The sequence below is a fragment of the Drosophila miranda genome, chromosome XR (assembly GCF_003369915.1).
Source record: "Drosophila miranda strain MSH22 chromosome XR, D.miranda_PacBio2.1, whole genome shotgun sequence".
NCBI classification, from domain to species: domain Eukaryota; kingdom Metazoa; phylum Arthropoda; class Insecta; order Diptera; family Drosophilidae; genus Drosophila; species Drosophila miranda.
The window spans coordinates 17,343,157-17,366,642 of record NC_046674.1 but is presented as its reverse complement, the minus strand read 5'-3'; the positions used below and the strand labels follow the sequence as shown (position 1 = coordinate 17,366,642).

Here is a 23,486-nt window from a genome sequence, read left to right as displayed (position 1 = left end):
GGGTGGGAGTAGTGCGTGACTCCCACCCTCCCACTCTCCCATCCCCATCCCTATCCCCTCCTTCGTGTGAGTCGCAGTTGGTTCTTGTACATCGCGTGCCACTGCCGCCTGCTGCTGCCTCTCGTGGCACAGCATATGTTGTTTGATTGTCAGCGAAAAATGAGCCACAAGCAGCAGGCACACACACAGATACACACACACACACACACACACACACACCTCATTGCGTGACATAGTTGTGGCTGTTGCTGTTGTTGCCTTTCATATATTCGTTGTTGGCAATATGCAGCGTCTGGCCTTTGTTTGGTTGGCCATAATAGTGGGCAAGGGGCATAGAAATTTAAAGAATTTAAAAGGGAAATCAATAGAGACACAAAGGAAACTTTTTACGATAGTCAGGACTATTTTTAAGTGAATTATTGAAAGGGTTCTAAGCGGAGATGTTTATCTTTTGATTATGGCATAATTTACTCAAGAATTCTGTGGAGGGTTAAACAAAGAGTCGATTAAGGCTGAAGAACTCTGTCTTGAAAGGACTGTACCTACTCTGAGATCGAACGAAGTTTTCTATACAACAAATTTATTTCCAGAAAACTGTAATTTCGTCAAATTTTCAGTACGTTTTGCTCTCCATAAGAATTTCCTTATAGCGAAGATTTTCTTTACTACGATTTGTTTTTACGCCCGTAACTCGAATGCTCATGCGTTTTCGATCTCCCTATAAAGAATTTTCTTAAGATATATGGACACTCGACTGTGCATGTTAAAATGTTCCAATAGTGTCTTTGAAAGGCTTAACCTAAGCTTCCTTCTACAACAAAAGGGATTCAAAGACTATCTAGAGATAATATAAAGCTTAAACACCTTTGTGCCTGCTTCGAAATTCCACCTTAAACTTCCATCCTCTAAAGAAAAGCTCATCTTAAGACATTTTTCACGCGCCAAAAAGTCCAACTCCTGAGGCTTAAACCTTAGCGAAAAAACAAACCCCAAGTTTTCCGGTGTTTGGCACCTGCAAAGGGTTCGAAAGCTTTTATCTTCAGCTTTCAAGTGTCCGCGGTATCCGGTTCGAGTCTCCGCTAAGCTTGACATCTTTTGAGTCGCCCAAAAGCTACACACAGGCGGCACAGAGCTTTCGTCTTACGAGAAGAAGAACTACACTTTCTTAGAGGATCTTTATAAGAGATTTCCGCCATAAAAGAAAATCCACTAGAAAAGAGCTTTCGATGCCGGAGAAAATGAAGCGGAAACTGCCGCCCATATGTGGGGTTTATTTCATTACACAAATTTATGACCGCCCGCTGCTGCAGCAGTAAAAATAATTATAATCGCGTAATAATTCGTAATCAACATTCCCAATTTTTATACCCGATACTCAAAATGAGTATTGGGGTATATTAGATTTGTGGTAAAAGTGGATGTGTGTAACGTCCAGAAGGAATCGTTTCCGACCCCATAAAGTATATATATTCTTGATCAGCATCAATAGCCGAGTCGATTGAGCCCTGTCTGTCTGTCTGTCTGTCCGTCTGTCCGTCCGTCCGTCCGTCCGTCTGTCCGTCCCCTTCAGCGCCTAGTGCTCAAAGACTATAAGAGCTAGAGCAACGATGTTTCGGATCCAGACTTCTGTGATATGTCACTGCTACAAAATATTTTAAAACTTTGCCCCGCCCACTTCCGCCCCCACAAAGGGCGAAAATCTGTGGCATCTACAATTTCGACGATACGAGAAAACTAAAAACGCAGAATCGTAGAAGATGACTATATCTTCTAGAGTGCAAAATCTGAACACCAGATCGTATTATTATTATAGCCAGCATCAAGAAAACAATTTCATTTTTTCTCGCCCTGTCTCTCTCTAACACACACGTAGCATAGGCGGCTTTGCTTAGAGTAAAACATTAGCGCCTAGATCTCAGAGACTATAAAAGCTAGAGCAACCAAATTTGGTATCCACACTCCTAAGATATCGGACCGAGACGAGTTTGTTTCAAAATTTCCCCACACCTCCTTCCTCCCCCGCAAAGGACGAAAATCTGGGCATATTCACAAATCTCAGAGACTATTAACGCTAGAGTAACCAAATTTGGTATCCGCACTCCTGTTAGATCTCACTATAAAACGTATATCTCAAAATTTCGACTCACCCCCTTCCGCCCCCCCCCCCCCCCCCCCCCCCCCCCCCCCCCCCCCCCCCCCCCCCAAAGGACGAAAATCTGTGGCATCCACAATTTTGAAGATACGAGAAAACTAAAACGCAGAATCATAGATAATGATCATATCTATCAGGTTGCTGAATCTGGATCAGATCAGATCATTTTTATAGCCAAAGGGAACAAATCAATTTGCACTGGCTACGCAGCGCCCGACGTCACGCTCAGACTGATTTTCTGTCTCTCTCGCACGCACTCTTTGTCGTGTCGTTTAATATTAGCGGCGTCTGCCGGAGGAGAGCCATACTGACTTAGTATCGGGTATAACTGTAGAGTTGCGGTGTCCGCAGCAACTCACAACGTTCCCCCTCGTTTTTTTTTTACTCTTTGGTTTGCTTAATGACTTGAAATGTTTATTGGTTTTCATTTTGGTTATTTAATACGAGAATAATTCCATTAATTAGCCTTTCTTTTTTGTGGACCGAAAACCATCCGGTTTTCGATATTAAATCAGTCATTAATTTGTATGCAAAAGATGTCAAATCTTTGGATTTCCATTCCATATCGATTGTCGACATCTATTGGTATCGTGGAGGGAACGTGCGCTTGAGGGAACAGCTTAGTTCTCTTAGTTTGTTCGTCAATTTAGTAAGAAATAAAACCTAGAAACCCCTAACCTAGTGGCACGGGATTATTTGTAGATTCCTTCGAGCGTTTGCTCGCAGTTTATTCGCAATTTGTTCGCTATCGCTTAACTATCGAGAAATGCTCGTGCTTCTAGAACCAGTTCCAGATTGAACGTACTCTTTTTTATACCCGATACTCAAAATGAGTATTGGGGTATATTAGATTTGTGGTAAAAGTGGATGTGTGTAACGTCCAGAAGGAATCGTTTCCGACCCTTTTTTTGTATGGTAATGGACGAAAGATTTTGCATTGTATGGTGGGGTTCCCCCGAACGGAAAGCAAAAGAGCAATGGGCTCTCCCCCCGTGTTGCACTGGAGGGGATTGGATATTGTTGAGCTTTTGGAAAGAGTTTTTGCTGGAGAAGTAGCTAAGTTTGTGAGGCGTTTAGTGCGAGAGAAAGTAGTAGAGTTGTTTTGGGAGTATCTGCCATAAATACTTACATATATTCATGCTATATCCATATCATTATTATTCTGCCTTATGCGCTATTGCCACAGCATCCTTTATAATATATTATTTCCATTAGCCATTCCATCTATTCTATACTTGTTTTTTCTCTAACTTTATAAGTCTGTAGTTTATATGTATTGTGGTCGAAGAGTGGATAGTTCTATATGCCACCTATAGTTACAGTAATCTGCATCTTCCATTATATTCTTTCTATTAATTCCATCATAATCCCCCCGTACATTCTAAATGCGAAAGAGTAGAGCAGAAAGAATAGGCGGACAAATCCAACAAGATAACGAAAATGTGCGTGTGAGCATGTCGGAATTGCGTGAATGAGATGTACGAAATTGGACCGTAGACAAGCGCTTGAGTTTTTTATTACGCTATTGAGAAAAAAAAATTCATCAAAATCATGTTTAAGTTTTGAACTAACATTTCAATGAAATCAAAACAGTTTTAAAGTAAATATTACATTATTCATTAGATTTATTATGTCTGTCTTAAGAGGTGGTATTTACATTCGGGAGCCATCTCTCGCAGACACCTGGGGCTCTTTGATGGGCGATAGGAGGAGGGTGCCCAGCACCTGGCCGCATTCGGGAAGATGGAGGGTGGAAGGTGGAGGGTGGAAGGTGCAATAATCTAAAACGGAGGCAGACTCTTGAGCCTCCTGCTCGTGCGCCGCACGAATGGTGCCAGCTGATTTCTAACGGCGTTTCCTCCAGCGCGAGCGACTTCGGGAGCAGCTACGGGAGGGACTCCGGGAGCAGCTACGGGAGGGACTCCGGGTGCGACTGCGGGAGCGACTCCGACCGACTCGCCTGCATCGTCCGAGCCCCCGAGCATTACGCTGTCAAAAGTAGCGCGGAACTTCCGCATTGTCATCATGTGCCGGGTGCTGCGTTCGCCCAAGGTGTTGCGCACCTTCAGGCAGCGCTTCTCCGACAGGGCTCTTTTTTTTTCGCCCGTACCCAGGGCGAGGACGCGGCGCTGGCACTCGCCGAAAGCCACGCCATGGCTGCTGGTGGGCCCGTCGTCCTCTTCGCCGGGCAGTTCAAAAATAGTCTCGAGACCGGTGGGCCTCGACTTTGCGATGGTCTGCGATGGCGCCTGGGAGCCGGTGGTCGGCTTCAGGCTGGGCTTCGTGGCCAGGCGGCTGGGCTGCTGGCGGCTGGGCTGCTGGCGGCTGGGCTGCTGGCGGCTGGGAGTAAGACTGGGCCTGGCGGTGCTCTGGCTCTTGCTCTTGCAGGCGCGCGGCGGCATTTGGCGCCGAACCACAGTCGCGGTTGCCACCGATCCTGCATCCCCCGGTATACTCCCAGCTGAAAAGAGACGAAATGAGAAATAAGTTACGACTGTCCGATGGCCGCAGAACCGAGTACTTCCTTTACCTTTAGCGTTTCCTTCAATTTTTTTATTTGCAGGCATTTTTTTTTAAATCTTTTTCCGGCTTTTCCGTATCCTGGGTAAACCTTTCGACTTCTCAAACGAGTCGATGAAAACTGACTGAGAAAACAGAGACAGCCCGAGACTGAAAGAGGTTCAGAGTGGGCTTTGCTACAATCAGAGACTGGCACTAAAACCAATTGTATATGCCCCGCAGGCGTAGGACTCGGCCTCGGCCTCGCAGGATTCTGGGACCCAGTCCTGGGCGGGGCTGACCACGCTTTATGGAACATCCTGGTACCTGGTACCTCGTACCTCGTACCTGGTACTGTGTAGTCTATCAAGGAAACATGCGCGTAGAAGATCCTTCGCTCCACGTTCAAGATAAGGAATGAATCCCTTGCGGAATACATGTGTATCTTTTGCATGTGCAATCTCTGAAGACTTTGGGGTTGTCCTGCCGGCACCCGACTGGCTGGCACCCAAAGCGGGTCCTCCAACGATCACGGGCCGAGAAGAGGATAACCTGCCATCTGCCATCTCCAAATTGTCAACCCAATCGGCATGGGGCCAGGCAGGTATGATCCCCGACATACATGATCCTTCGTGCCTACCGGTGTACAACAACCAGGAGTGCCGGGAGGCAGCTATGAAGCCACCCCAGAGGGTCTGTAAGAGCTGTAAGTCTATCTACGCGCAGAATAACCCAAGTGCTTCGCCATTTCCCGTTCCACGGCTATAACTTTCGAGGGGATAAGAACTCAAATCTGTTTTCGCTGTTCCAACAGGTGTTGGAAGTGATAGAGTTACGGACAGTTACGGATAGTTATGGTATAGTTCTGGTATTGCACAGCCTTCGCTATAATATTGGACTATTTCCTATTTCCTGTCTATACTCCATCCGGTTTTCGATATTAAATCAGTCATTAATTTGTATGCAAAAGATGTCAAATCTTTGGATTTCCATTCCATATCGATTGTCGACATCTATCGGTATCGTGGAGGGAACGTGCGCTTGAGGGAACAGCTTAGGTCTCTTAGTTTGTTCGTCAATTTAGTAAGAAATAAAACCTAGAAACCCCTAACCTAGTGGCACGGGATTATTTGTAGATTCCTTCGAGCGTTTGCTCGCAGTTTATTCGCAATTTGTTCGCTATCGCTTAACTATCGAGAAGTGCTCGTGCTTCTAGAACCAGTTCCAGATTGAACGTACTCTTTTTTATACCCGATACTCAAAATGAGTATTGGGGTATATTAGATTTGTGGTAAAAGTGGATGTGTGTAACGTCCAGAAGGAATCGTTTCCGACCCTTTTTTTGTATGGTAATGGACGAAAGATTTTGCATTGTATGGTGGGGTTCCCCGAACGGAAAGCAAAAGAGCAATGGGCTCTCCCCCGTGTTGCACTGGAGGGGATTGGATATTGTTGAGCTTTTGGAAAGAGTTTTTGCTGGAGAAGTAGCTAAGTTTGTGAGGCGTTTAGTGCGAGAGAAAGTAGTAGAGTTGTTTTGGGAGTATCTGCCATAAATACTTACATATATTCATGCTATATCCATATCATTATTATTCTGCCTTATGCGCTATTGCCACAGCATCCTTTATAATATATTATTTCCATTAGCCATTCCATCTATTCTATACTTGTTTTTTCTCTAACTTTATAAGTCTGTAGTTTATATGTATTGTGGTCGAAGAGTGGATAGTTCTATATGCCACCTATAGTTACAGTAATCTGCATCTTCCATTATATTCTTTCTATTAATTCCATCATAATCCCCCGTACATTCTAAATGCGAAAGAGTAGAGCAGAAAGAATAGGCGGACAAATCCAACAAGATAACGAAAATGTGCGTGTGAGCATGTCGGAATTGCGTGAATGAGATGTACGAAATTGGACCGTAGACAAGCGCTTGAGTTTTTTATTACGCTATTGAGAAAAAAAAATTCTATCATGTTTAAGTTTTGAACTAACATTTCAATGAAATCAAAACAGTTTTAAAGTAAATATTACATTATTCATTAGATTTATTATGTCTGTCTTAAGAGGTGGTATTTACATTCGGGAGCCATCTCTCGCAGACACCTGGGGCTCTTTGATGGGCGATAGGAGGAGGGTGCCCAGCACCTGGCCGCATTCGGGAAGATGGAGGGTGGAAGGTGGAGGGTGGAAGGTGCAATAATCTAAAACGGAGGCAGACTCTTGAGCCTCCTGCTCGTGCGCCGCATGAATGGTGCCGGCTGATTTCTAACGGCGTTTCGTCCAGCGCGAGCGACTTCGGGAGCAGCTACGGGAGGGACTCCGGGAGCAGCTACGGGAGGGACTCCGGGTGCGACTGCGGGAGCGACTCCGACCGACTCGCCTGCATCGTCCGAGCCCCCGAGCATTACGCTGTCAAAAGTAGCGCGGAACTTCCGCATTGTCATCATGTGCCGGGTGCTGCGTTCGCCCAAGGTGTTGCGCACCTTCAGGCAGCGCTTCTCCGACAGGGCTCTTTTTTTTTCGCCCGTACCCAGGGCGAGGACGCGGCGCTGGCACTCGCCGAAAGCCACGCCATGGCTGCTGGTGGGCCCGTCGTCCTCTTCGCCGGGCAGTTCAAAAATAGTCTCGAGACCGGTGGGCCTCGACTTTGCGATGGTCTGCGATGGCGCCTGGGAGCCGGTGGTCGGCTTCAGGCTGGGCTTCGTGGCCAGGCGGCTGGGCTGCTGGCGGCTGGGCTGCTGGCGGCTGGGCTTCTGGCGGCTGGCTGCTGGCGGCTGGGAGTAAGACTGGGCCTGGCGGTGCTCTGGCTCTTGCTCTTGCAGGCGCGCGGCGGCATTTGGCGCCGAACCACAGTCGCGGTTGCCACCGATCCTGCATCCCCCGGTATACTCCCAGCTGAAAAGAGACGAAATGAGAAATAAGTTACGACTGTCCGATGGCCGCAGAACCGAGTACTTCCTTTACCTTTAGCGTTTCCTTCAATTTTTTTATTTGCAGGCATTTTTTTTTAAATCTTTTTCCGGCTTTTCCGTATCCTGGGTAAACCTTTCGACTTCTCAAACGAGTCGATGAAAACTGACTGAGAAAACAGAGACAGCCCGAGACTGAAAGAGGTTCAGAGTGGGCTTTGCTACAATCAGAGACTGGCACTAAAACCAATTGTATATGCCCCGCAGGCGTAGGACTCGGCCTCGGCCTCGCAGGATTCTGGGACCCAGTCCTGGGCGGGGCTGACCACGCTTTATGGAACATCCTGGTACCTGGTACCTCGTACCTCGTACCTGGTACTGTGTAGTCTATCAAGGAAACATGCGCGTAGAAGATCCTTCGCTCCACGTTCAAGATAAGGAATGAATCCCTTGCGGAATACATGTGTATCTTTTGCATGTGCAATCTCTGAAGACTTTGGGGTTGTCCTGCCGGCACCCGACTGGCTGGCACCCAAAGCGGGTCCTCCAACGATCACGGGCCGAGAAGAGGATAACCTGCCATCTGCCAGCTCCAAATTGTCAACCCAATCGGCATGGGGCCAGGCAGGTATGATCCCCGACATACATGATCCTTCGTGCCTACCGGTGTACAACAACCAGGAGTGCCGGGAGGCAGCTATGAAGCCACCCCAGAGGGTCTGTAAGAGCTGTAAGTCTATCTACGCGCAGAATAACCCAAGTGCTTCGCCATTTCCCGTTCCACGGCTATAACTTTCGAGGGGATAAGAACTCAAATCTGTTTTCGCTGTTCCAACAGGTGTTGGAAGTGATAGAGTTACGGACAGTTACGGATAGTTATGGTATAGTTCTGGTATTGCACAGCCTTCGCTATAATATTGGACTATTTCCTATTTCCTGTCTATACTCCATCCGGTTTTCGATATTAAATCAGTCATTAATTTGTATGCAAAAGATGTCAAATCTTTGGATTTCCATTCCATATCGATTGTCGACATCTATCGGTATCGTGGAGGGAACGTGCGCTTGAGGGAACAGCTTAGGTCTCTTAGTTTGTTCGTCAATTTAGTAAGAAATAAAACCTAGAAACCCCTAACCTAGTGGCACGGGATTATTTGTAGATTCCTTCGAGCGTTTGCTCGCAGTTTATTCGCAATTTGTTCGCTATCGCTTAACTATCGAGAAGTGCTCGTGCTTCTAGAACCAGTTCCAGATTGAACGTACTCTTTTTTATACCCGATACTCAAAATGAGTATTGGGGTATATTAGATTTGTGGTAAAAGTGGATGTGTGTAACGTCCAGAAGGAATCGTTTCCGACCCTTTTTTTGTATGGTAATGGACGAAAGATTTTGCATTGTATGGTGGGGTTCCCCCGAACGGAAAGCAAAAGAGCAATGGGCTCTCCCCCCGTGTTGCACTGGAGGGGATTGGATATTGTTGAGCTTTTGGAAAGAGTTTTTGCTGGAGAAGTAGCTAAGTTTGTGAGGCGTTTAGTGCGAGAGAAAGTAGTAGAGTTGTTTTGGGAGTATCTGCCATAAATACTTACATATATTCATGCTATATCCATATCATTATTATTCTGCCTTATGCGCTATTGCCACAGCATCCTTTATAATATATTATTTCCATTAGCCATTCCATCTATTCTATACTTGTTTTTTCTCTAACTTTATAAGTCTGTAGTTTATATGTATTGTGGTCGAAGAGTGGATAGTTCTATATGCCACCTATAGTTACAGTAATCTGCATCTTCCATTATATTCTTTCTATTAATTCCATCATAATCCCCCCGTACATTCTAAATGCGAAAGAGTAGAGCAGAAAGAATAGGCGGACAAATCCAACAAGATAACGAAAATGTGCGTGTGAGCATGTCGGAATTGCGTGAATGAGATGTACGAAATTGGACCGTAGACAAGCGCTTGAGTTTTTTATTACGCTATTGAGAAAAAAAAATTCTATCATGTTTAAGTTTTGAACTAACATTTCAATGAAATCAAAACAGTTTTAAAGTAAATATTACATTATTCATTAGATTTATTATGTCTGTCTTAAGAGGTGGTATTTACATTCGGGAGCCATCTCTCGCAGACACCTGGGGCTCTTTGATGGGCGATAGGAGGAGGGTGCCCAGCACCTGGCCGCATTCGGGAAGATGGAGGGTGGAAGGTGGAGGGTGGAAGGTGCAATAATCTAAAACGGAGGCAGACTCTTGAGCCTCCTGCTCGTGCGCCGCATGAATGGTGCCGGCTGATTTCTAACGGCGTTTCGTCCAGCGCGAGCGACTTCGGGAGCAGCTACGGGAGGGACTCCGGGAGCAGCTACGGGAGGGACTCCGGGTGCGACTGCGGGAGCGACTCCGACCGACTCGCCTGCATCGTCCGAGCCCCCGAGCATTACGCTGTCAAAAGTAGCGCGGAACTTCCGCATTGTCATCATGTGCCGGGTGCTGCGTTCGCCCAAGGTGTTGCGCACCTTCAGGCAGCGCTTCTCCGACAGGGCTCTTTTTTTTTCGCCCGTACCCAGGGCGAGGACGCGGCGCTGGCACTCGCCGAAAGCCACGCCATGGCTGCTGGTGGGCCCGTCGTCCTCTTCGCCGGGCAGTTCAAAAATAGTCTCGAGACCGGTGGGCCTCGACTTTGCGATGGTCTGCGATGGCGCCTGGGAGCCGGTGGTCGGCTTCAGGCTGGGCTTCGTGGCCAGGCGGCTGGGCTGCTGGCGGCTGGGCTGCTGGCGGCTGGGCTGGCGGCTGGGCTTCTGGCGGCTGGGCTGCTGGCGGCTGGGAGTAAGACTGGGCCTGGCGGTGCTCTGGCTCTTGCTCTTGCAGGCGCGCGGCGGCATTTGGCGCCGAACCACAGTCGCGGTTGCCACCGATCCTGCATCCCCCGGTATACTCCCAGCTGAAAAGAGACGAAATGAGAAATAAGTTACGACTGTCCGATGGCCGCAGAACCGAGTACTTCCTTTACCTTTAGCGTTTCCTTCAATTTTTTTATTTGCAGGCATTTTTTTTTAAATCTTTTTCCGGCTTTTCCGTATCCTGGGTAAACCTTTCGACTTCTCAAACGAGTCGATGAAAACTGACTGAGAAAACAGAGACAGCCCGAGACTGAAAGAGGTTCAGAGTGGGCTTTGCTACAATCAGAGACTGGCACTAAAACCAATTGTATATGCCCCGCAGGCGTAGGACTCGGCCTCGGCCTCGCAGGATTCTGGGACCCAGTCCTGGGCGGGGCTGACCACGCTTTATGGAACATCCTGGTACCTGGTACCTCGTACCTCGTACCTGGTACTGTGTAGTCTATCAAGGAAACATGCGCGTAGAAGATCCTTCGCTCCACGTTCAAGATAAGGAATGAATCCCTTGCGGAATACATGTGTATCTTTTGCATGTGCAATCTCTGAAGACTTTGGGGTTGTCCTGCCGGCACCCGACTGGCTGGCACCCAAAGCGGGTCCTCCAACGATCACGGGCCGAGAAGAGGATAACCTGCCATCTGCCAGCTCCAAATTGTCAACCCAATCGGCATGGGGCCAGGCAGGTATGATCCCCGACATACATGATCCTTCGTGCCTACCGGTGTACAACAACCAGGAGTGCCGGGAGGCAGCTATGAAGCCACCCCAGAGGGTCTGTAAGAGCTGTAAGTCTATCTACGCGCAGAATAACCCAAGTGCTTCGCCATTTCCCGTTCCACGGCTATAACTTTCGAGGGGATAAGAACTCAAATCTGTTTTCGCTGTTCCAACAGGTGTTGGAAGTGATAGAGTTACGGACAGTTACGGATAGTTATGGTATAGTTCTGGTATTGCACAGCCTTCGCTATAATATTGGACTATTTCCTATTTCCTGTCTATACTCCATCCGGTTTTCGATATTAAATCAGTCATTAATTTGTATGCAAAAGATGTCAAATCTTTGGATTTCCATTCCATATCGATTGTCGACATCTATCGGTATCGTGGAGGGAACGTGCGCTTGAGGGAACAGCTTAGGTCTCTTAGTTTGTTCGTCAATTTAGTAAGAAATAAAACCTAGAAACCCCTAACCTAGTGGCACGGGATTATTTGTAGATTCCTTCGAGCGTTTGCTCGCAGTTTATTCGCAATTTGTTCGCTATCGCTTAACTATCGAGAAGTGCTCGTGCTTCTAGAACCAGTTCCAGATTGAACGTACTCTTTTTTATACCCGATACTCAAAATGAGTATTGGGGTATATTAGATTTGTGGTAAAAGTGGATGTGTGTAACGTCCAGAAGGAATCGTTTCCGACCCTTTTTTTGTATGGTAATGGACGAAAGATTTTGCATTGTATGGTGGGGTTCCCCCGAACGGAAAGCAAAAGAGCAATGGGCTCTCCCCCCGTGTTGCACTGGAGGGGATTGGATATTGTTGAGCTTTTGGAAAGAGTTTTTGCTGGAGAAGTAGCTAAGTTTGTGAGGCGTTTAGTGCGAGAGAAAGTAGTAGAGTTGTTTTGGGAGTATCTGCCATAAATACTTACATATATTCATGCTATATCCATATCATTATTATTCTGCCTTATGCGCTATTGCCACAGCATCCTTTATAATATATTATTTCCATTAGCCATTCCATCTATTCTATACTTGTTTTTTCTCTAACTTTATAAGTCTGTAGTTTATATGTATTGTGGTCGAAGAGTGGATAGTTCTATATGCCACCTATAGTTACAGTAATCTGCATCTTCCATTATATTCTTTCTATTAATTCCATCATAATCCCCCCGTACATTCTAAATGCGAAAGAGTAGAGCAGAAAGAATAGGCGGACAAATCCAACAAGATAACGAAAATGTGCGTGTGAGCATGTCGGAATTGCGTGAATGAGATGTACGAAATTGGACCGTAGACAAGCGCTTGAGTTTTTTATTACGCTATTGAGAAAAAAAAATTCTATCATGTTTAAGTTTTGAACTAACATTTCAATGAAATCAAAACAGTTTTAAAGTAAATATTACATTATTCATTAGATTTATTATGTCTGTCTTAAGAGGTGGTATTTACATTCGGGAGCCATCTCTCGCAGACACCTGGGGCTCTTTGATGGGCGATAGGAGGAGGGTGCCCAGCACCTGGCCGCATTCGGGAAGATGGAGGGTGGAAGGTGGAGGGTGGAAGGTGCAATAATCTAAAACGGAGGCAGACTCTTGAGCCTCCTGCTCGTGCGCCGCACGAATGGTGCCGGCTGATTTCTAACGGCGTTTCGTCCAGCGCGAGCGACTTCGGGAGCAGCTACGGGAGGGACTCCGGGAGCAGCTACGGGAGGGACTCCGGGTGCGACTGCGGGAGCGACTCCGACCGACTCGCCTGCATCGTCCGAGCCCCCGAGCATTACGCTGTCAAAAGTAGCGCGGAACTTCCGCATTGTCATCATGTGCCGGGTGCTGCGTTCGCCCAAGGTGTTGCGCACCTTCAGGCAGCGCTTCTCCGACAGGGCTCTTTTTTTTTCGCCCGTACCCAGGGCGAGGACGCGGCGCTGGCACTCGCCGAAAGCCACGCCATGGCTGCTGGTGGGCCCGTCGTCCTCTTCGCCGGGCAGTTCAAAAATAGTCTCGAGACCGGTGGGCCTCGACTTTGCGATGGTCTGCGATGGCGCCTGGGAGCCGGTGGTCGGCTTCAGGCTGGGCTTCGTGGCCAGGCGGCTGGGCTGCTGGCGGCTGGGCTGCTGGCGGCTGGGCTGCTGGCGGCTGGGAGTAAGACTGGGCCTGGCGGTGCTCTGGCTCTTGCTCTTGCAGGCGCGCGGCGGCATTTGGCGCCGAACCACAGTCGCGGTTGCCACCGATCCTGCATCCCCCGGTATACTCCCAGCTGAAAAGAGACGAAATGAGAAATAAGTTACGACTGTCCGATGGCCGCAGAACCGAGTACTTCCTTTACCTTTAGCGTTTCCTTCAATTTTTTTATTTGCAGGCATTTTTTTTTAAATCTTTTTCCGGCTTTTCCGTATCCTGGGTAAACCTTTCGACTTCTCAAACGAGTCGATGAAAACTGACTGAGAAAACAGAGACAGCCCGAGACTGAAAGAGGTTCAGAGTGGGCTTTGCTACAATCAGAGACTGGCACTAAAACCAATTGTATATGCCCCGCAGGCGTAGGACTCGGCCTCGGCCTCGCAGGATTCTGGGACCCAGTCCTGGGCGGGGCTGACCACGCTTTATGGAACATCCTGGTACCTGGTACCTCGTACCTCGTACCTGGTACTGTGTAGTCTATCAAGGAAACATGCGCGTAGAAGATCCTTCGCTCCACGTTCAAGATAAGGAATGAATCCCTTGCGGAATACATGTGTATCTTTTGCATGTGCAATCTCTGAAGACTTTGGGGTTGTCCTGCCGGCACCCGACTGGCTGGCACCCAAAGCGGGTCCTCCAACGATCACGGGCCGAGAAGAGGATAACCTGCCATCTGCCAGCTCCAAATTGTCAACCCAATCGGCATGGGGCCAGGCAGGTATGATCCCCGACATACATGATCCTTCGTGCCTACCGGTGTACAACAACCAGGAGTGCCGGGAGGCAGCTATGAAGCCACCCCAGAGGGTCTGTAAGAGCTGTAAGTCTATCTACGCGCAGAATAACCCAAGTGCTTCGCCATTTCCCGTTCCACGGCTATAACTTTCGAGGGGATAAGAACTCAAATCTGTTTTCGCTGTTCCAACAGGTGTTGGAAGTGATAGAGTTACGGACAGTTACGGATAGTTATGGTATAGTTCTGGTATTGCACAGCCTTCGCTATAATATTGGACTATTTCCTATTTCCTGTCTATACTCCATCCGGTTTTCGATATTAAATCAGTCATTAATTTGTATGCAAAAGATGTCAAATCTTTGGATTTCCATTCCATATCGATTGTCGACATCTATCGGTATCGTGGAGGGAACGTGCGCTTGAGGGAACAGCTTAGTTCTCTTAGTTTGTTCGTCAATTTAGTAAGAAATAAAACCTAGAAACCCCTAACCTAGTGGCACGGGATTATTTGTAGATTCCTTCGAGCGTTTGCTCGCAGTTTATTCGCAATTTGTTCGCTATCGCTTAACTATCGAGAAGTGCTCGTGCTTCTAGAACCAGTTCCAGATTGAACGTACTCTTTTTTATACCCGATACTCAAAATGAGTATTGGGGTATATTAGATTTGTGGTAAAAGTGGATGTGTGTAACGTCCAGAAGGAATCGTTTCCGACCCTTTTTTTGTATGGTAATGGACGAAAGATTTTGCATTGTATGGTGGGGTTCCCCGAACGGAAAGCAAAAGAGCAATGGGCTCTCCCCCGTGTTGCACTGGAGGGGATTGGATATTGTTGAGCTTTTGGAAAGAGTTTTTGCTGGAGAAGTAGCTAAGTTTGTGAGGCGTTTAGTGCGAGAGAAAGTAGTAGAGTTGTTTTGGGAGTATCTGCCATAAATACTTACATATATTCATGCTATATCCATATCATTATTATTCTGCCTTATGCGCTATTGCCACAGCATCCTTTATAATATATTATTTCCATTAGCCATTCCATCTATTCTATACTTGTTTTTTCTCTAACTTTATAAGTCTGTAGTTTATATGTATTGTGGTCGAAGAGTGGATAGTTCTATATGCCACCTATAGTTACAGTAATCTGCATCTTCCATTATATTCTTTCTATTAATTCCATCATAATCCCCCCGTACATTCTAAATGCGAAAGAGTAGAGCAGAAAGAATAGGCGGACAAATCCAACAAGATAACGAAAATGTGCGTGTGAGCATGTCGGAATTGCGTGAATGAGATGTACGAAATTGGACCGTAGACAAGCGCTTGAGTTTTTTATTACGCTATTGAGAAAAAAAAATTCTATCATGTTTAAGTTTTGAACTAACATTTCAATGAAATCAAAACAGTTTTAAAGTAAATATTACATTATTCATTAGATTTATTATGTCTGTCTTAAGAGGTGGTATTTACATTCGGGAGCCATCTCTCGCAGACACCTGGGGCTCTTTGATGGGCGATAGGAGGAGGGTGCCCAGCACCTGGCCGCATTCGGGAAGATGGAGGGTGGAAGGTGGAGGGTGGAAGGTGCAATAATCTAAAACGGAGGCAGACTCTTGAGCCTCCTGCTCGTGCGCCGCACGAATGGTGCCGGCTGATTTCTAACGGCGTTTCGTCCAGCGCGAGCGACTTCGGGAGCAGCTACGGGAGGGACTCCGGGAGCAGCTACGGGAGGGACTCCGGGTGCGACTGCGGGAGCGACTCCGACCGACTCGCCTGCATCGTCCGAGCCCCCGAGCATTACGCTGTCAAAAGTAGCGCGGAACTTCCGCATTGTCATCATGTGCCGGGTGCTGCGTTCGCCCAAGGTGTTGCGCACCTTCAGGCAGCGCTTCTCCGACAGGGCTCTTTTTTTTTCGCCCGTACCCAGGGCGAGGACGCGGCGCTGGCACTCGCCGAAAGCCACGCCATGGCTGCTGGTGGGCCCGTCGTCCTCTTCGCCGGGCAGTTCAAAAATAGTCTCGAGACCGGTGGGCCTCGACTTTGCGATGGTCTGCGATGGCGCCTGGGAGCCGGTGGTCGGCTTCAGGCTGGGCTTCGTGGCCAGGCGGCTGGGCTGCTGGCGGCTGGGCTGCTGGCGGCTGGGCTTCTGGCGGCTGGGCTGCTGGCGGCTGGGAGTAAGACTGGGCCTGGCGGTGCTCTGGCTCTTGCTCTTGCAGGCGCGCGGCGGCATTTGGCGCCGAACCACAGTCGCGGTTGCCACCGATCCTGCATCCCCCGGTATACTCCCAGCTGAAAAGAGACGAAATGAGAAATAAGTTACGACTGTCCGATGGCCGCAGAACCGAGTACTTCCTTTACCTTTAGCGTTTCCTTCAATTTTTTTATTTGCAGGCATTTTTTTTTAAATCTTTTTCCGGCTTTTCCGTATCCTGGGTAAACCTTTCGACTTCTCAAACGAGTCGATGAAAACTGACTGAGAAAACAGAGACAGCCCGAGACTGAAAGAGGTTCAGAGTGGGCTTTGCTACAATCAGAGACTGGCACTAAAACCAATTGTATATGCCCCGCAGGCGTAGGACTCGGCCTCGGCCTCGCAGGATTCTGGGACCCAGTCCTGGGCGGGGCTGACCACGCTTTATGGAACATCCTGGTACCTGGTACCTCGTACCTCGTACCTGGTACTGTGTAGTCTATCAAGGAAACATGCGCGTAGAAGATCCTTCGCTCCACGTTCAAGATAAGGAATGAATCCCTTGCGGAATACATGTGTATCTTTTGCATGTGCAATCTCTGAAGACTTTGGGGTTGTCCTGCCGGCACCCGACTGGCTGGCACCCAAAGCGGGTCCTCCAACGATCACGGGCCGAGAAGAGGATAACCTGCCATCTGCCAGCTCCAAATTGTCAACCCAATCGGCATGGGCCAGGCAGGTATGATCCCCGACATACATGATCCTTCGTGCCTACCGGTGTACAACAACCAGGAGTGCCGGGAGGCAGCTATGAAGCCACCCCAGAGGGTCTGTAAGAGCTGTAAGTCTATCTACGCGCAGAATAACCCAAGTGCTTCGCCATTTCCCGTTCCACGGCTATAACTTTCGAGGGGATAAGAACTCAAATCTGTTTTCGCTGTTCCAACAGGTGTTGGAAGTGATAGAGTTACGGACAGTTACGGATAGTTATGGTATAGTTCTGGTATTGCACAGCCTTCGCTATAATATTGGACTATTTCCTATTTCCTGTCTATACTCCATCCGGTTTTCGATATTAAATCAGTCATTAATTTGTATGCAAAAGATGTCAAATCTTTGGATTTCCATTCCATATCGATTGTCGACATCTATCGGTATCGTGGAGGGAACGTGCGCTTGAGGGAACAGCTTAGGTCTCTTAGTTTGTTCGTCAATTTAGTAAGAAATAAAACCTAGAAACCCCTAACCTAGTGGCACGGGATTATTTGTAGATTCCTTCGAGCGTTTGCTCGCAGTTTATTCGCAATTTGTTCGCTATCGCTTAACTATCGAGAAGTGCTCGTGCTTCTAGAACCAGTTCCAGATTGAACGTACTCTTTTTTATACCCGATACTCAAAATGAGTATTGGGGTATATTAGATTTGTGGTAAAAGTGGATGTGTGTAACGTCCAGAAGGAATCGTTTCCGACCCTTTTTTTGTATGGTAATGGACGAAAGATTTTGCATTGTATGGTGGGGTTCCCCCGAACGGAAAGCAAAAGAGCAATGGGCTCTCCCCCGTGTTGCACTGGAGGGGATTGGATATTGTTGAGCTTTTGGAAAGAGTTTTTGCTGGAGAAGTAGCTAAGTTTGTGAGGCGTTTAGTGCGAGAGAAAGTAGTAGAGTTGTTTTGGGAGTATCTGCCATAAATACTTACATATATTCATGCTATATCCATATCATTATTATTCTGCCTTATGCGCTATTGCCACAGCATCCTTTATAATATATTATTTCCATTAGCCATTCCATCTATTCTATACTTGTTTTTTCTCTAACTTTATAAGTCTGTAGTTTATATGTATTGTGGTCGAAGAGTGGATAGTTCTATATGCCACCTATAGTTACAGTAATCTGCATCTTCCATTATATTCTTTCTATTAATTCCATCATAATCCCCCCGTACATTCTAAATGCGAAAGAGTAGAGCAGAAAGAATAGGCGGACAAATCCAACAAGATAACGAAAATGTGCGTGTGAGCATGTCGGAATTGCGTGAATGAGATGTACGAAATTGGACCGTAGACAAGCGCTTGAGTTTTTTATTACGCTATTGAGAAAAAAAAATTCTATCATGTTTAAGTTTTGAACTAACATTTCAATGAAATCAAAACAGTTTTAAAGTAAATATTACATTATTCATTAGATTTATTATGTCTGTCTTAAGAGGTGGTATTTACATTCGGGAGCCATCTCTCGCAGACACCTGGGGCTCTTTGATGGGCGATAGGAGGAGGGTGCCCAGCACCTGGCCGCATTCGGGAAGATGGAGGGTGGAAGGTGGAGGGTGGAAGGTGCAATAATCTAAAACGGAGGCAGACTCTTGAGCCTCCTGCTCGTGCGCCGCACGAATGGTGCCGGCTGATTTCTAACGGCGTTTCGTCCAGCGCGAGCGACTTCGGGAGCAGCTACGGGAGGGACTCCGGGAGCAGCTACGGGAGGGACTCCGGGTGCGACTGCGGGAGCGACTCCGACCGACTCGCCTGCATCGTCCGAGCCCCGAGCATTACGCTGTCAAAAGTAGCGCGGAACTTCCGCATTGTCATCATGTGCCGGGTGCTGCGTTCGCCCAAGGTGTTGCGCACCTTCAGGCAGCGCTTCTCCGACAGGGCTCTTTTTTTTTCGCCCGTACCCAGGGCGAGGACGCGGCGCTGGCACTCGCCGAAAGCCACGCCATGGCTGCTGGTGGGCCCGTCGTCCTCTTCGCCGGGCAGTTCAAAAATAGTCTCGAGACCGGTGGGCCTCGACTTTGCGATGGTCTGCGATGGCGCCTGGGAGCCGGTGGTCGGCTTCAGGCTGGGCTTCGTGGCCAGGCTGCTGGCGGCTGGGCTGCTGGCGGCTGGGCTTCTGGCGGCTGGGCTGCTGGCGGCTGGGAGTAAGACTGGGCCTGGCGGTGCTCTGGCTCTTGCTCTTGCAGGCGCGCGGCGGCATTTGGCGCCGAACCACAGTCGCGGTTGCCACCGATCCTGCATCCCCCGGTATACTCCCAGCTGAAAAGAGACGAAATGAGAAATAAGTTACGACTGTCCGATGGCCGCAGAACCGAGTACTTCCTTTACCTTTAGCGTTTCCTTCAATTTTTTTATTTGCAGGCATTTTTTTTTAAATCTTTTTCCGGCTTTTCCGTATCCTGGGTAAACCTTTCGACTTCTCAAACGAGTCGATGAAAACTGACTGAGAAAACAGAGACAGCCCGAGACTGAAAGAGGTTCAGAGTGGGCTTTGCTACAATCAGAGACTGGCACTAAAACCAATTGTATATGCCCCGCAGGCGTAGGACTCGGCCTCGGCCTCGCAGGATTCTGGGACCCAGTCCTGGGCGGGGCTGACCACGCTTTATGGAACATCCTGGTACCTGGTACCTCGTACCTCGTACCTGGTACTGTGTAGTCTATCAAGGAAACATGCGCGTAGAAGATCCTTCGCTCCACGTTCAAGATAAGGAATGAATCCCTTGCGGAATACATGTGTATCTTTTGCATGTGCAATCTCTGAAGACTTTGGGGTTGTCCTGCCGGCACCCGACTGGCTGGCACCCAAAGCGGGTCCTCCAACGATCACGGGCCGAGAAGAGGATAACCTGCCATCTGCCAGCTCCAAATTGTCAACCCAATCGGCATGGGGCCAGGCAGGTATGATCCCCGACATACATGATCCTTCGTGCCTACCGGTGTACAACAACCAGGAGTGCCGGGAGGCAGCTATGAAGCCACCCCAGAGGGTCTGTAAGAGCTGTAAGTCTATCTACGCGCAGAATAACCCAAGTGCTTCGCCATTTCCCGTTCCACGGCTATAACTTTCGAGGGGATAAGAACTCAAATCTGTTTTCGCTGTTCCAACAGGTGTTGGAAGTGATAGAGTTACGGACAGTTACGGATAGTTATGGTATAGTTCTGGTATTGCACAGCCTTCGCTATAATATTGGACTATTTCCTATTTCCTGTCTATACTCCATCCGGTTTTCGATATTAAATCAGTCATTAATTTGTATGCAAAAGATGTCAAATCTTTGGATTTCCATTCCATATCGATTGTCGACATCTATTGGTATCGTGGAGGGAACGTGCGCTTGAGGGAACAGCTTAGTTCTCTTAGTTTGTTCGTCAATTTAGTAAGAAATAAAACCTAGAAACCCCTAACCTAGTGGCACGGGATTATTTGTAGATTCCTTCGAGCGTTTGCTCGCAGTTTATTCGCAATTTGTTCGCTATCGCTTAACTATCGAGAAGTGCTCGTGCTTCTAGAACCAGTTCCAGATTGAACGTACTCTTTTTTATACCCGATACTCAAAATGAGTATTGGGGTATATTAGATTTGTGGTAAAAGTGGATGTGTGTAACGTCCAGAAGGAATCGTTTCCGACCCTTTTTTTGTATGGTAATGGACGAAAGATTTTGCATTGTATGGTGGGGTTCCCCGAACGGAAAGCAAAAGAGCAATGGGCTCTCCCCCGTGTTGCACTGGAGGGGATTGGATATTGTTGAGCTTTTGGAAAGAGTTTTTGCTGGAGAAGTAGCTAAGTTTGTGAGGCGTTTAGTGCGAGAGAAAGTAGTAGAGTTGTTTTGGGAGTATCTGCCATAAATACTTACATATATTCATGCTATATCCATATCATTATTATTCTGCCTTATGCGCTATTGCCACAGCATCCTTTATAATATATTATTTCCATTAGCCATTCCATCTATTCTATACTTGTTTTTTCTCTAACTTTATAAGTCTGTAGTTTATATGTATTGTGGTCGAAGAGTGGATAGTTCTATATGCCACCTATAGTTACAGTAATCTGCATCTTCCATTATATTCTTTCTATTAATTCCATCATAATCCCCCCGTACATTCTAAATGCGAAAGAGTAGAGCAGAAAGAATAGGCGGACAAATCCAACAAGATAACGAAAATGTGCGTGTGAGCATGTCGGAATTGCGTGAATGAGATGTACGAAATTGGACCGTAGACAAGCGCTTGAGTTTTTTATTACGCTATTGAGAAAAAAAAATTCTCATCATGTTTAAGTTTTGAACTAACATTTCAATGAAATCAAAACAGTTTTAAAGTAAATATTACATTATTCATTAGATTTATTATGTCTGTCTTAAGAGGTGGTATTTACATTCGGGAGCCATCTCTCGCAGACACCTGGGGCTCTTTGATGGGCGATAGGAGGAGGGTGCCCAGCACCTGGCCGCATTCGGGAAGATGGAGGGTGGAAGGTGGAGGGTGGAAGGTGCAATAATCTAAAACGGAGGCAGACTCTTGAGCCTCCTGCTCGTGCGCCGCATGAATGGTGCCGGCTGATTTCTAACGGCGTTTCGTCCAGCGCGAGCGACTTCGGGAGCAGCTACGGGAGGGACTCCGGGAGCAGCTACGGGAGGGACTCCGGGTGCGACTGCGGGAGCGACTCCGACCGACTCGCCTGCATCGTCCGAGCCCCCGAGCATTACGCTGTCAAAAGTAGCGCGGAACTTCCGCATTGTCATCATGTGCCGGGTGCTGCGTTCGCCCAAGGTGTTGCGCACCTTCAGGCAGCGCTTCTCCGACAGGGCTCTTTTTTTTTCGCCCGTACCCAGGGCGAGGACGCGGCGCTGGCACTCGCCGAAAGCCACGCCATGGCTGCTGGTGGGCCCGTCGTCCTCTTCGCCGGGCAGTTCAAAAATAGTCTCGAGACCGGTGGGCCTCGACTTTGCGATGGTCTGCGATGGCGCCTGGGAGCCGGTGGTCGGCTTCAGGCTGGGCTTCGTGGCCAGGCGGCTGGGCTGCTGGCGGCTGGGCTGCTGGCGGCTGGGCTGCTGGCGGCTGGGCTTCTGGCGGCTGGGCTGCTGGCGGCTGGGAGTAAGACTGGGCCTGGCGGTGCTCTGGCTCTTGCTCTTGCAGGCGCGCGGCGGCATTTGGCGCCGAACCACAGTCGCGGTTGCCACCGATCCTGCATCCCCCGGTATACTCCCAGCTGAAAAGAGACGAAATGAGAAATAAGTTACGACTGTCCGATGGCCGCAGAACCGAGTACTTCCTTTACCTTTAGCGTTTCCTTCAATTTTTTTATTTGCAGGCATTTTTTTTTAAATCTTTTTCCGGCTTTTCCGTATCCTGGGTAAACCTTTCGACTTCTCAAACGAGTCGATGAAAACTGACTGAGAAAACAGAGACAGCCCGAGACTGAAAGAGGTTCAGAGTGGGCTTTGCTACAATCAGAGACTGGCACTAAAACCAATTGTATATGCCCCGCAGGCGTAGGACTCGGCCTCGGCCTCGCAGGATTCTGGGACCCAGTCCTGGGCGGGGCTGACCACGCTTTATGGAACATCCTGGTACCTGGTACCTCGTACCTCGTACCTGGTACTGTGTAGTCTATCAAGGAAACATGCGCGTAGAAGATCCTTCGCTCCACGTTCAAGATAAGGAATGAATCCCTTGCGGAATACATGTGTATCTTTTGCATGTGCAATCTCTGAAGACTTTGGGGTTGTCCTGCCGGCACCCGACTGGCTGGCACCCAAAGCGGGTCCTCCAACGATCACGGGCCGAGAAGAGGATAACCTGCCATCTGCCACTCCAATTGTCAACCCAATCGCATGGGCCAGCAGGTATGATCCCCGACATACATGATCCTTCGTGCCTACCGGTGTACAACAACCAGGAGTGCCGGAGGCAGCTATGAAGCCACCCAGAGGGTCTGTAAGAGCTGTAAGTCTATCTACGCGCAGAATAACCCAAGTGCTTCGCCATTTCCCGTTCCACGGCTATAACTTTCAAGAGGTAAGAACTCAAATCTGTTTTCGCTGTTCCAACAGGTGTTGGAAGTGATAGAGTTACGGACAGTTACGGATAGTTATGGTATAGTTCTGGTATTGCACAGCCTTCGCTATAATATTGGACTATTTCCTATTTCCTGTCTATACTCCATCCGGTTTTCGATATTAAATCAGTCATTAATTTGTATGCAAAAGATGTCAAATCTTTGGATTTCCATTCCATATCGATTGTCGACATCTATGTATCGTGGAGGAACGTGCGCTTGAGGAACAGCTTAGTTCTTAGTTTTTCGTCATTTAGTAAATAAATAGAAACCTTCAATTATTTTGATTTTCGGTTTGTCATTTATTCGCATTTGTTCGCTATCGTAACTATCGAGAAGTCTGCTCAGAAGTTCCAGATTGAACGTACTCTT

General features: G+C 47.9%; 6 protein-coding genes across 6 annotated transcripts in view; all 6 read right to left on the bottom strand.

Moving 5' to 3' along the window:
• Positions 1–3,751: 3,751 nt before the first annotated feature.
• Positions 3,752–5,218, bottom strand: LOC117186343. Its single transcript, XM_033387021.1, has 2 exons — positions 4,683–5,218; positions 3,752–4,613 (listed from the first exon to the last, which is right to left on the bottom strand). The coding sequence occupies exons 1-2, from the start codon at positions 4,717–4,719 to the stop codon at positions 3,934–3,936; spliced, it is 717 nt and encodes a 238-aa protein (XP_033242912.1). The 5' UTR covers positions 4,720–5,218; the 3' UTR covers positions 3,752–3,933.
• Positions 5,219–12,573: 7,355 nt separating this feature from the next.
• LOC117186342 lies at positions 12,574–14,516 on the bottom strand. The gene is made up of 2 exons (XM_033387020.1): positions 13,505–14,516; positions 12,574–13,435 (listed from the first exon to the last, which is right to left on the bottom strand). The coding sequence occupies exons 1-2, from the start codon at positions 13,539–13,541 to the stop codon at positions 12,756–12,758; spliced, it is 717 nt and encodes a 238-aa protein (XP_033242911.1). The 5' UTR covers positions 13,542–14,516; the 3' UTR covers positions 12,574–12,755.
• A 983-nt stretch (positions 14,517–15,499) lies between these two features.
• LOC117186340 lies at positions 15,500–16,982 on the bottom strand. The gene is made up of 2 exons (XM_033387018.1): positions 16,446–16,982; positions 15,500–16,376 (listed from the first exon to the last, which is right to left on the bottom strand). The coding sequence occupies exons 1-2, from the start codon at positions 16,480–16,482 to the stop codon at positions 15,682–15,684; spliced, it is 732 nt and encodes a 243-aa protein (XP_033242909.1). The 5' UTR covers positions 16,483–16,982; the 3' UTR covers positions 15,500–15,681.
• Positions 16,983–18,818: 1,836 nt separating this feature from the next.
• LOC117186341 (probable cell wall biosynthesis protein LcpB) lies at positions 18,819–19,593 on the bottom strand. The gene is made up of 2 exons (XM_033387019.1): positions 19,378–19,593; positions 18,819–19,308 (listed from the first exon to the last, which is right to left on the bottom strand). The coding sequence occupies exons 1-2, from the start codon at positions 19,412–19,414 to the stop codon at positions 19,034–19,036; spliced, it is 312 nt and encodes a 103-aa protein (XP_033242910.1). The 5' UTR covers positions 19,415–19,593; the 3' UTR covers positions 18,819–19,033.
• Positions 19,594–21,373: 1,780 nt separating this feature from the next.
• On the bottom strand, positions 21,374–22,553 carry LOC117186339. Its single transcript, XM_033387017.1, has 2 exons — positions 22,335–22,553; positions 21,374–22,265 (listed from the first exon to the last, which is right to left on the bottom strand). The coding sequence occupies exons 1-2, from the start codon at positions 22,369–22,371 to the stop codon at positions 21,556–21,558; spliced, it is 747 nt and encodes a 248-aa protein (XP_033242908.1). The 5' UTR covers positions 22,372–22,553; the 3' UTR covers positions 21,374–21,555.
• Positions 22,554–23,082: 529 nt separating this feature from the next.
• LOC117186677 overlaps positions 23,083–23,486 on the bottom strand; it is a 1,199-nt gene continuing 795 nt past the window's right edge. Inside the window, exon 3 of the mRNA XM_033387723.1 lies at positions 23,083–23,097. Within this exon, the coding sequence (XP_033243614.1) occupies positions 23,083–23,097 (15 nt within the window). The remainder of the gene's footprint in view (positions 23,098–23,486) is intronic.